Source organism: Gopherus flavomarginatus, chromosome 2 (genome assembly GCF_025201925.1).
Source record: "Gopherus flavomarginatus isolate rGopFla2 chromosome 2, rGopFla2.mat.asm, whole genome shotgun sequence".
NCBI lineage: Eukaryota > Metazoa > Chordata > Testudines > Testudinidae > Gopherus > Gopherus flavomarginatus.
In genome coordinates this window covers 78,223,762-78,236,133 of record NC_066618.1, presented here as the reverse complement: position 1 = coordinate 78,236,133, position 12,372 = coordinate 78,223,762, and the positions used below count along the sequence as shown (strand labels likewise).

General features: G+C 43.8%; 1 protein-coding gene across 2 annotated transcripts in view; it reads left to right on the top strand.

Annotated features, from left to right (window-relative positions):
• The first annotated feature begins 3,364 nt into the window (after positions 1 to 3,364).
• The window catches only part of DYNC1LI1 (dynein cytoplasmic 1 light intermediate chain 1), a 49,361-nt gene continuing 40,353 nt past the window's right edge, over positions 3,365 to 12,372 (top strand). Inside the window, exons 1-2 of one of the 2 annotated variants that reach the window (XM_050938464.1) lie at positions 3,365 to 3,569; positions 3,794 to 3,867. In XM_050938464.1, coding sequence (XP_050794421.1) covers positions 3,436 to 3,569; positions 3,794 to 3,867 — 208 coding nt within the window. In that variant the 5' untranslated portion in view covers positions 3,365 to 3,435. The remainder of the gene's footprint in view (positions 3,570 to 3,793; positions 3,868 to 12,372) is intronic. The other variant, XM_050938465.1, reaches the window with a different exon arrangement.

The following is a 12,372-nucleotide window of genomic DNA, read 5'->3' as shown; positions in this document are numbered from 1 at the left end:
CCCGCAAAACAGCCCAAAAAAAAAAGGCTTCCCTCCACCGAGATTTGCAAGTCTCTTGTCTCCTGATTGGTCCTCTTGTCAGGTGTTCCAGGTTCACTGTTTGTTAACCCTTTACAGGTAAAAGGGACATTAACCCTTAACTATCTGTTTATGACATCCTCCCAGTGCTGGCCTGAGCCGCTGACCCAATTCCCACCCACCCCCCCAGCCAGTCCGACCCCCCCTGGGCCGACCTGAGAGCCGCCCTGGGCCACTGGCAGGCCCAAGCTCCAGGCCACCAGCTAGAGCTGAGACCCCACCGGCTTCAGGGCACAGCGGGGAAGGATGGGGTCTCCTGGTGGAACATGGGTGGGGCCATGGCCTGGGTCAGGGGAGGCTTAGCCTTTGATACCCGCCACTCATGATCTTTTCCTGTCAATGGTGGGCAGAGGAAAGTATTCGGAAGAACTTGCAGCTATGGTACAGTCTCTGTTCATTGAATATACATACCCACAATTGGTCAATTCAGTCTGTAGTCTAGGAGTACTCTTGGATTCCTCACAGATACTAAGTAGCCTAAAGGCTACTTCCACCTTTTCATGTTCTCTGTATGTATAAGTATCTTCTTTCTGTATGTTCCATTCTATGCATCCAAAGAAGTGGGCTGTAGCCCACGAAAGCTTATGCTCAAATAAATTTGTTAGTCTCTAAGGTGCCACAAGTATTCCTTTAAGCAAATAAAAGCAAAAATACATCTAACAGTCTAAAACATACTCTAGCAAGGTACAGACTTTGTTTAAGATGTTTTTCTCACCTGTATTTAGTTATCTGAGACCACAACATGCCCCTCTCCCCTTGGTTAAATGATCCTTCTTGGCTTGCAAGACCTCTGGTTTCTTGTGTCTGTCTACGATGGATGCCAAAGATGGCTTCTGTCTTTGCTTATATCTTCCAAAGTTGTACCTATCCTATAGAACTGGAAGGGACCCTGAAAGGTCATCAAGTCCAGTCCAGCCCCCTGCCTTTACTAGTGAGACCAAGTACTGATTTTGCCCCAGATCCCTAAGGGGCCCCCTCAAGGATTAAACTCACAGTCCTGGGTTTAGCAGGCCAATGCTCAAACCACTGAGCTATCCCTTTGTTTCAAGAGGCAGCATGCTTCTTGTGGGTTTCCCATCCCCTTATACGTAACTAGTTCTTCCATTGTTTTGATTCTGAAATGATTGTTTTGCTGTTTAATTTGATGTTACAGAGGAGACCTCTCCTATCTGGGAGGCAACCTGTTTGGCCACAGACTTTAAAACATAATATCATTAAATATCCATATTTCCTCATATAGTCTTAATACGTACATTTCACAATTATTAATCACTGTGTGTCATTAGCTTTCAGAGAAGACCTCACTTTATATACTTTTATAATACAGTAATATTGTATACCACCAGTTGATTCAATTGCTTATTGCTTGAGGTTCAACCCCTTGGTCTTTACAGACCAGCACACCTTTGAAATGGATTCTTCTGAGGGTTACCTCTCAAAGTTAAGTTTATTCAAACTGCGAGAAAGGTAACATGGAGTCTGGTAGTAAAGGAAGCACTATGCTCTTTCCTCCCCCACTTGTGTTTTCTGAAACGTAAAATGTTGTTTCCTGACATCTCCTCCAGCTGATGTCTTGATGATCCTATTTGCTGCTTATATGTAACCTGCAGTAAACACAAATTCCTTTGTTTAGGATACTCTGTTTAACAGCTCCTTCTGACATACCTGGTTTTCATACGCTTCAGTCATAATTCAAGTATATGTTCAGAATTCTTAATGCTTACCGCGTACATACATAACCAAACAGTATTAATGATCAGTGAGTTATTAGTTTTCAAATGATACCTCACAAGGCATATTTTGTACAAAGATCAGTACAGTTGTGTGTAGGGTGTGAATACAGGAAGTGCTTAGTGTCACATAAAGACGCCACTGACAAAAAGAGACACTTCACTGCACACACTTTTCCCTCTGAGGAGACAATGAGAGAACAAACAACATGTGACAGATGTGTAGTCATGATGCCTAATTCACTGCTGGAAGGCACTCAGATACCACAGTTATTAGTGTAGTATAAAAACCTATATAGAAAAATGCCATCAAAGCTGCAGACAGAGATAAACATAAGGTTGTAATCTATTTATTAAACGAAATGCAAATCATATTAAAATATTGTTGCTCCTTGCAATCCAACCAGTTAACCAATATTCAGAACTGGTGGGTTGTTTCTGTTACCAGGAGAAATTGATGATAGAATAAGGTATTTATTTGATGAAATCCTGTTCATTTACAAAGGATGTACACAAAGTCCTTTATATCTTGTAGACAGTAGGAATCAAAAAATGGGAGAGCTTCTTAGCTCACCGTTCCGAGCCTCTTTCCAGCCAGTGCACTGCCCCAAAAGCTCTCTCCTAGCACTTTTTCCTAAGGTCGCACTGCAAGTGCTTTTCTTGCTGTTTCCTTGGCTGCTTCTTTCTGCCTATTCCCCGACTGCTGCTTCTCTCTGGGCAACGCTACACTACCTACTTTGGTGTAACTATGTCGCCTAGGGGTGTGAAAATCCACATCCCCGAGCGACAGTTATACCAGGTTGGCATGTATGAATATATACATTATGGTGGGGGTGAGGTGTATTGAACATTAACACATTATCCATGCATTTTAAAAATTGTATGTTCTATGTCTTTCCCAGACTTTGTCATCTTAGAAGTAAGTGTGTTTTCTTCAGGACAGGCAGTGTGTTACATTTGGAGAATGTGTAGCACATTGTACATAGTAAATAATGACAATCATTCTGAATCAACAGGATGGGACAAGAGACTATGATTTAAAGAGGGGGGGATTTTTTTCTAGATCTTGCCTTCTTCGTTAGCCTCTCCCATGACTATCTGCTTAATAAGAAGTGTGGCCTGAGAACAGCTCACTCTGGGGAATTGTGGTGACAGAAAGGAAATTGCCTCCCCTTCCCCCCAGCGAGAGTGGGTAACATCCCTATGTGTGGTTAGGGTGCCCATATGTCTCCATTTTATAGGGATAATCCTGATAGTTGGGGCTTTGTCTTACATATGCGCCTATTACCTCCTGGCTCATTCCTGATTTTTCACACTTGCGATCTGGTCAGCCTACGTGCCGTGTGTGGGATGCTGGCTGAGCCACCCACCTTTCTGGGGCCCGCAAAAAAATCCTCCCCATCCCGTGGATAATCCAGGAGGCACGTGGGGGCGCTACTGCGGGTTCTACGCCGGGCGGGACTAGGCGCCGGGCCGCCCACTGCGCCCTCAACACGGGTACCGGCCCCGCCCCCTTTTGGCCCCGCCCCTTCTGAGCTCCCAACATCCGGGTACCTGCCAGCCGGCCGCGCCGCCGCCCGCTCTCTGTTCTCTCTCATTGAGGCGGACTGGAGGGAGCGCAGGGAAGATGGCGGCGGGGCAAGCCGGCTCCTTCGGTTCCTCTTCCTCCTCGCCGGGGCTCGGCGCGGGGGGCGGCCCGGCCGCCGGCAACAACGCGGAGCTGCGGGCGGGGGGCGAGGAGGACGATGGGCAGAACCTCTGGTAACCGCCGGGCCCCCGCCCCGCGAGAGCCTCCGCCCGGGGGGGGGGGGGGAGACACGGCTCCCTTCGCGGGGCCCCCTGTGAGGCCAAGTGACGCGGGGGGGGGCTGCTCTTGGCGGCGGCGCCCTCGTCCCCCCATCCCCCTGTGCGCGCCCCCGCCCATCCCCGTGTGTGTGTTGGGGTCTGGCGTGGCCCCTTCCTGACCGGGCTCTGTCTCCTCTCAGGTCCTGTATCCTCAGCGAGGTGTCCACACGCTCCAGGTCTAAACTGCCTTCGGGGAAAAACGTCCTGCTGCTAGGTAAGTCGGGGAGGGGTCTGGCGCCGGGCGGCGCCCCAGTAGTGCGGAGGTGGGGCAGAGTGTACAGGTTGCCAGGGGCTGGATTAGTGCCCCACGGAGGAGCTGCCGCTGCTGTTTGTTGGGCGGGGCGAGTCGTGCCCCACGTCTCGTAGCGCCTCCCCCCGTTGGGAGCTGGGGTTGCCCCCCTGAGGGGGCGGCTTTGGAGGAGGGTGGCGCTTGCCATCTGTCTTCTCTCTGGCGAGGGCGGGTCCACCGTGTCCCTGGGAGGCTCCCTCAGCATCTCCGTCGTTCCAGGCTGTAAGCATGGCTGGAGATCATGGCCGGCCCCTGTCCATAACACACAAAATCTGCGTCCAGAGCCCCTGCAACTTCCGCGCTGCAGCTTTTTGTTAGCTGGGTGGTCGGGGTAGAGGCTGTTTAGGAGTCCTGGCTGGGTCCTGGCCACCATGTACAGGGCTTGTCAGCAGATGTATCATCATGATGTTGTGCAGCAGCAGTGGCATCTCTCCCAGTGAAAGTGTCCAAACCCTGACCTGCTTCTGGCTGTACTTGGCACTTACTGTGGCCTGAGGGCAATCGCAGTTATTTGCGGGGGGAAGAGGGGGAGAACTAGAAGCTGTAAAAGTAAATAACATGCAATCATGAAAAATACAGAAAACTTATGTGTGGGAAGGGACAGATTGCACTTCTTGACAGAAAAGCTAGTAAACAGAGCCAAGAACAGACAACTTAAGCCTTAGGGGATGCATTGATGAATTTCTTGACTATCTTCCCTTACAACATACTAAGACAAATCAGTTTGCAGAGCTGTGTTAGGAAACCATGTCTCAAGATCCTGGAAGAGGCAGCTCTTGTGGTCTCCAGTGAATCTTTGTGTGGAGAGTTTGTCATGCTTATCTATTGGTTAATGCCCCTTGAGAGAATGATTGAGATTAGTTTATTAAAAAAAAATCAGTGTCCTTTTTCTCCTTCCCAGTGTAAATTTAATTTGGGGACTTAAGATGGCCAATATGGATGAAAGTGCCATGTAAGGTTGAGGTTATGTTCTAGTGGAACTGGTGTAGGTCTCATTAATTTTTAAACTTCTTTATTTATTTTATATTGTGAAGTGGGATTGGTACTCCTTTTAACTGCCTCCTGTTCCTAGCTAGATTGTGTTTTTGTCTCACATTTTCATGTATGAGATAACTGAAATGAGTAGTTATCAGCATTGTTTTTATGGTAAGCATCTTTTGAAAGTTTAAGTGGGTTGACTTATTCGGGCTGGACTGGGGAAATTTCTTTCCAGGTGTGGTCCTGGCTGTCAGTATTACTCTTCCCCCCTTTCCTTTATTCTCTTCCTCTTCTAGCCTCAGAGCAGTGGTTCTCAAACTTTTTTTTTTTTTGCGGACCACTTGAAAATTGTTGAGGGTCTCGGCGGACCACTTAATGATCTTTCCAAATGTTTGTACTGTTAGCTAACTATTGTAAAGCACTTTGGATAAAAGTGCCATATAAAAAAAACTAACTTTTTTTGTTCTACAAATGAAAGCACACAACTCATTTTAATATCAGTAGTCTTACCTTTCTAATGTGATGGATATGCCCTCTCTCCCCTGCCGTGTCAGCCCCCAAGCTGGGGCTGGGAAGGAATGGGATCTCCTTGACCTTTGAAGATGAAACTATTACCTCAGTACTAGAATTGATTGTGGGAGTCAGTGCAGAGCACACATGTGAACTGACCAGCCTGTCACAGTTAGGAGACAGGCTTCAGTATGTGTAAGGTGGGGCTTCCCATGGCGCTCTCTACCAAATATAATTGAACATGTTGCTGTAATCTAGTCTAGATGTTACACAGACATGGATCACAGTAAATTGAAGGAGTGAAATGTAATCTTCCTAAACAAAGTTAGAAAAATGCATTTTGGACTGCTGCTTCTGTTTGTGTCTAGGTGTAGGCCTGAGTGAAATAAGACTGAAAGTATACACTGCTTTCACAGTCCGGAAGGCAGATGCTCTTAACAGAGGTGCAATTGTAGTTTCTGATAATTAATCAAAATGCTTTGCCTTACTTGCATCACCAGGATTAAGTTTTACCAGCTACTTTTCATATAAGCTCTTATTTCTTTCAGACAAGTGTCACGCACCTGCCCAACATCCCCTCTTTATGTAAGGGGGAATGCATGATTTCCCTCCTCTTTTAAACAGACTTCCAGGATAGCAAAGATGTTCTAAAATCAGTCTCGTGAATAGGTTTTGTTCTTCCAACCATCCAATTATCATTTTAGTCCCATCAGCTATTTTTACTGATGCTTTCATATGGTCAGACTATCTAATTAGGAACAGTAATTCAGCAAAAAATAAAAACTGCAAGAGGATAGTTGCTTCTGATTCTGCCTTTTGTGGTTTGGTTCTTCAGGCTGCTGTTAATCTTTACGTCTGTTCCACTGCACTTTCCCTCTCATCTAGGGTTTTTACTGCTTGTTAAGTCACAGAGATACACTTTAAACTGCTGAAGATGCTATCTGTATGAATAAGACCATTTCTTACCTGTGAACTTGTATAGAGAACAGGAGATCTGAGTTCTGTTTCTGACTTACAGATGCATGTGACTTCTCTGTTCTTATTTCTCTGTCTATAAAATGAGGGTTCCTGTCAGAATCTTTGATATTTAGTACATCTTTGTAAAGCACTTATGACTTCTGTTGAGCCTTGAATCCCAGGATCTCAAAGTATCACAGTTACTTCAGTCCAGAGGACCTCTTCCTATGCTAAAGTTAGATACTGCTTCTTTTTATTATCAAAGTATGGTCATATATTTATGAAATTCTTAATCAGTTTCAGTTCAAAGTTGTAGTCTGTTTCATTTTTGTCTTGGGACCCAAAATACCAGCACAGTGCCCTCTATATGAGACTGTCATTATAAACTCTGCCCTCTTGGACTGTTTTGAAGTCGTTTTAGGAAAGGGCATAAGTGTGAGAGAGTTTTTTTTTTTTTTTTTAATACAGAACTTGAATCAAATGCATCACTGTTTACTTTTGTAACTCCTACAGATATCTGCATGCTGTGCATCAGTTCTGACGTTATAGTCGAAAAAAGGCTGCTGCAGGCAATTAGAAAGTTTTGGGCAGCTGATAATTAACCGTTTCTCACCTTCCACAAAGAGCTGGCAGCTTGTGTTTCACACTCAGCACTCCTGGATCCTACTGAGCACCAACATTCATTTTTGTGCTCCAACTGATTGATTGGTATGTCACAGAATTCTTTGTAAACATATGTAGGGTCTGCTACCTAATGGAAAGTGGGAAAACAGCTTGCCATGCTTAGAGATTTTTTGAGAAAAGGCTCATCATTAGACTGGTCATCGTGCCCAATCATCTAATCTTGTTTAAGATTGCAGTTGGTCTCTCCTCCCTCCTCATCCTTCTCCAAAACAAAACCCCCTGCTTTCTTGATGTGAAAGTGCTGATACGGGATCCACTTCTACTTCTTTGATTTGCTCTACCTGTTTAAAGCAGGATGATATAGGTTGATCAGAGGCAATTTTATAGGAGCTCTGTCACGCTAGGAGAGATACTTACATATGTTGCAACGCTACCTCGTTGTAACTGTGAACTTCATATAGATTCTCTTTATTCTGAATTTTCTCCTGTCTGAGGTTCATTTGATTTAGTGAGATGTGTAATTTTTGGTTGAGCATTCTAAATCAAATACTGAGAAGAGATTATTGACAGAGGGTGTCTTCAAAAGGCTGTAATACCTACCTGGTCACAATCTGATAAGGGTTGGTTGGTTTGGGTATTTATACCATTGGTTACACTGTCAGTGTTCTGGTCACTTACTAGTGCAAGTTACCTTAAAGCATTTGATATTCACTTGACTTCCCAAGCATATTATATTTACCACTTAATCTCCACCAAAGTACAAAAGTATACAAGTACTCAAATTTAAGTGGTCACACATTTAAAGAATATAGTATAAATGTACATTTTTTGGTTTGTAGATAAAGCGTTCTGTTTTCTTTAAGAAGATGAACAGACACAGCTAAACAAGATGAGTTAACTGGGAGTTGACTTCATATGAGGCCCTGTAGCAAATATAATTGTTACACAAGTTATTTCTTGCTAATGATTCACCCTCCAAATAATGCAATTTGAAAAATGGGTGGATGTTTACTAAAAGTCTCCATGGATAAGGTGGAAGCATTTGCAAGTGAAAAAATGAAAAATATTTTAAAACTTTGATAGACACAATTATTGATGTAGATAATCTTCTTTTAAGAAGAAGATTACTCCCCCCAAAACTGTTCTTGTGCTCTGCCAGTTACCATTGACTTTTCTATGTCTACTCTAATTCGAGACAAAATTATTGAAGTGCTCCAGTAAAAATAAAACACCAGTTCATGCTGAAGCTTAACATTATAGAGGTGACATTAAGGTTTCAGGAATAGGGTATGGCTTTTGTACAGTGCTTGCTTATCCCCTTTATGGTATAAAATAAGATGTTGTCTGTCGAAAGGACATTCTGAAATCTTGTCTGTGCAAGAGAAAAATGACTGAACTTTAGCAACTTCCATCAAAAGTATCGCTTTACTGGTGGTAGAGATGTATAAATGCTAGTATTGTAGGCTGCTCAAGGGTTCAGAGAATGTTTTCATGACATAGTAAATATCTAAACTACAGGTCATTCTGTTGCTAGTACAGTTGGAGCTGCAGTGGTAAAGAAAAATGTTTATGAATTTTCCTAATGTAGACAACATCTAATAGCCTTCACTACTAGTATGACATTAAAGCAGACAAAAAATAGCATACAGAAACAGTAGCTGATTGTCCCTAAAACTAGTAAAACTAAATGACTTCTTCAAAATAATTATCATGAAGCCTCCTGTGCCACCACCTTTTCTGACAGACAAGTGAAGCTACCTTCTCACAGAAGGCAACATGACAAAATGAATCATTCAAATCTTGGCAAAATTATAGCAACTTCAGCAGCATATTTGCTTGCATGGCAGCTTGTAATAGAAAGTCTTGCCTTTTGTTCATGAGTGACAAATTTAGGAAGCCCAGCTGAAAATTTGCAACAAAGAATGTAGCCATGGGTACTCATTCCCAAATAGTGAGGGAAGCTTCAATTCTTTCTGTGGCAGACAAAAATTTTAATTGGAACTAGCTGCTATACAACAAAATAGAGATCCTCACCGGGGGGTGGGATCAGACTTCTTGAAGTTGTGAAATCTGATTTATCTGCATTTTTGGAGAAATGGCTCTGCTTTTTGCTAAATTTAGAAGCAGTGGAATATCAGCTATATTTTGGCTTTTGCACTAGCAAAACTGAAAGATGTAACTTCACTTTAGTTGTAATTTAGTTGTAATTCCCTGTTCTTACTTGTCTAAAATTTCTCAATTTTTCCTTTTGGTCTTAGTTTTTCATCTTGAAATGTTAATTAGATAAGCAGGACTTTAATAAAATGGAAAAATTCTTAAATCTCTTTTGGCACAAAACTAAACCCAAAACCAAACTTCAGAATTATAAACTTCACATGACTAGACTCACTGGGGAATGTAATTTGGAGTAAATTTGAATTCTTTGTAGCTAAGGCCTTATCTACACTGCAGAGATAAGTTGACCTAAGTTACTCAACTCCAGCTACATAGCTTTGGTCAACTTACTGCAGTGTCTACACCGCACTGCGTCAATGGGAGATGCTCTCCCATCAACTTACTGTACACTTCTCATTCTGGTAGAGTACTGGAGTCAACAGGAGAGTGATCTGAAGTCGATTTAGTGGGTCTAGTGAAGACCTGCTAAATCGATCCCTGGTGCATTGATTGCAGCAGCCTCAATCCCTAGTAAGTTTAGACGTGTCCTAAGATAAGTGACTAAAATGCACTGTCTCACTATTCTGTGGTGGTATAAATGTAGCCATGAAATCCTGTGTAAAAGAACATTTATCAATCCCTGGTAAATGAGAACTTTTCATTATGAAGCATAATGGCAAAATGGCTATCCTTTAAAAAAAAAAAAATCTTCAGATGCAGTCAATGCACAAAAGTTTGTGAATGTTAGCTATATGTGGGAAGCCTGAAGAGTCTGTTATTACATTAAGACAGTTTGGGGCAAAGGAAGTCTGGTCCGGGGTGCACGTTCTCTATTTATTTTTAGGACTCATTTTTCATTTTAACGTATAGACCAGTTAATGGTTATTTGTAAAGTCTCTCAGAATTCGTTTTGTGTTCTCGAGTAAGTGCTTGTAATTTTGAGGAGGACGTACGTATAGAAGATGGTGTAAAAAAGTGGCTAATGCCTGCTTTATGTGCAAAAGTCAATATAACGTTAACTATGGAACTTCAAGTGGCACTTCAATAATACTGATTCTTATAATATCCCTGAGATGGGGAAACTAATTTATTGAGAATAATCACTGGCAGTATTTAAACCAATTGTATTTGTAGGATCATGCTGCAAGGCTCATTGGACCTCCAGGCTTCTTTGGAATGCATAGCTAATGTGAGGAAACGAAGAGAACATCGCCTTTTGGAGCATTATTCTAATTGATTTTCATTGTAGATGTGCCCAAACACTTAAATCTTGGGCATAGTGTTAGGAAACACTAAAATAATTTTATATTTTGGCTGGAAGTGGATAGGAAGGAAGGTGTCACAACAGTAACCTGTTTTAAAGCTGTGTTCTAGGTCTTTCAGGGGACCAAGTTTCCCCTGGCTTTATAAAATAAGTATAAAAGAAACACATGTGACCCCATTAAATTGTCTTACTTGAATAGTGTTCCATGCTATCATACTGATATCCACAGTGCTTTGTTTGAAATAGTGTTCTTTTGTTTTTGTGAGTAGACAACATGTTGCCTGTTAAACATAAACCTCATTCTAGTAGGGGGTAGGCAAACTACGGCCCACAGTCCACATCTGGCCTGACAGCCAACTTTAATCTGGCTCTCGAGCTCCGGCTGGGGAGCAGGTGTGACATTCCTATCTGGTATTATCTGGATCTACTAGGTCCTCCAATCCTTGACTCTGGGAGCCAGCCTTACCCTACTCTGCTGTGAGAACCCCCACTCCTGAGCTGTTCACACAAGCTTCTGGCATGTAAGCTGCTCCTTAGATTCTGCAACTGAATGACACTAGCCAATATCTCCAGTCCCAGACACAACTCTAGGAACCTCCGTCTTGCAGCGTTCAGTGGGCATAACTGGATGCTGCTGCAAGCTTATTTGAGTTTGTCAGTTTAACAAAGAAATTGATATGTATCAGGCTTGTTATCCCAAGGGGAGCCTCTAACATACTGCAAACCAAGCACTGCTTCAGGTAGAATAAAAAACCAAATGTATTAACTATAAAGATAGAGTTTAAGTGATTATAAGTCAAAGCATAACAAGTCAGATTTTGTCTAATTAAATAAAAGCAGAACACATTCTAAGCTGAATTTAACACTTTCAGTGCTCTTACAAACATGGATGCTTCTCACTGCTGGCTGGTTGCCCTTCAGCTAGGCTCTCCCCTTTGATCAGCGCTTCAGTTGCTTGGTGTGGTGCCTGTAGATGTTGGTGGAGGAAAGATCGAGAGAGCATGGCAAATGTCTCTCCCTTTTATCATGTCCTTTCTTCCCTCTTGGCTTTGCACCACGCATTCCCTTCAGTGTCAGGTGAGCATTACCTCATCACAGTTTCAAACTGACCAAAGGCAGGGGGGTGACTCCCTGCAGAGTCTAACAGATTCTTTGTTGCTGCCTAGGCCAGCGTCCTTTGGTCTTGTGAGGCTGGGCTGGGTTTGTCCAGTACCTGCCCTGCTGAGGTGTTAACTGCCTCTCTGTTCTTGGAGAGTTTTTTCCTGGGCTAATTTTAAGCCATGATGAGGCTGAAAATGTATCCTAACTACATACATGAAATTATAACCTGTAACAGTTACTATAACATCAATATAATAATCATGCTCAGTGCATCATGAGCCATCTGAAGACACCCAACGTGACAAATTTTGCATTGGATGCCGCGCAATCATTTTACAAGGATGAACATGGGGATGCTGGGTGTTCCTCCGAGGTACAGAGGGTCACAGCGGGCTCTGGGGCTTGCCTCACTCCTGCACTCCAGCTGGGCAGCGGGGTTGGTAGCTGCTCAGTGCAACTTCCGGGAGCAGCGGCATGTCCCCGCTCCGGCTTCTACGTTTAGGGGTAACCAGCGGGCTCCATGCACTGCCCAGGCTCCATCCTCGCAGCTCCCATTGGCTGAGAAGTGTGGACAGTGGGAGGTACAGGAGCGGCACCTGCGGATGGGGCAGTGCAGAGAGCCACCTGGCCACACCTCCACATAGGAGCCAGAGAAGGGACATGATGCTGTTTCTAGTAGCTGCCTGAGATAAGCGCTGCCCAGAGCCTGTACCCTTGACCCCCTCCCGTGCCCCTGCCCCAGCCGTGATCCCCCTTCTGCCCTCCAGACCCCTCGGTCACAGCCTGGAGTGCCCTCCTGAACCCCAAATCCCTCATCCCCAGTCACACCCCAGAGCCTGCAC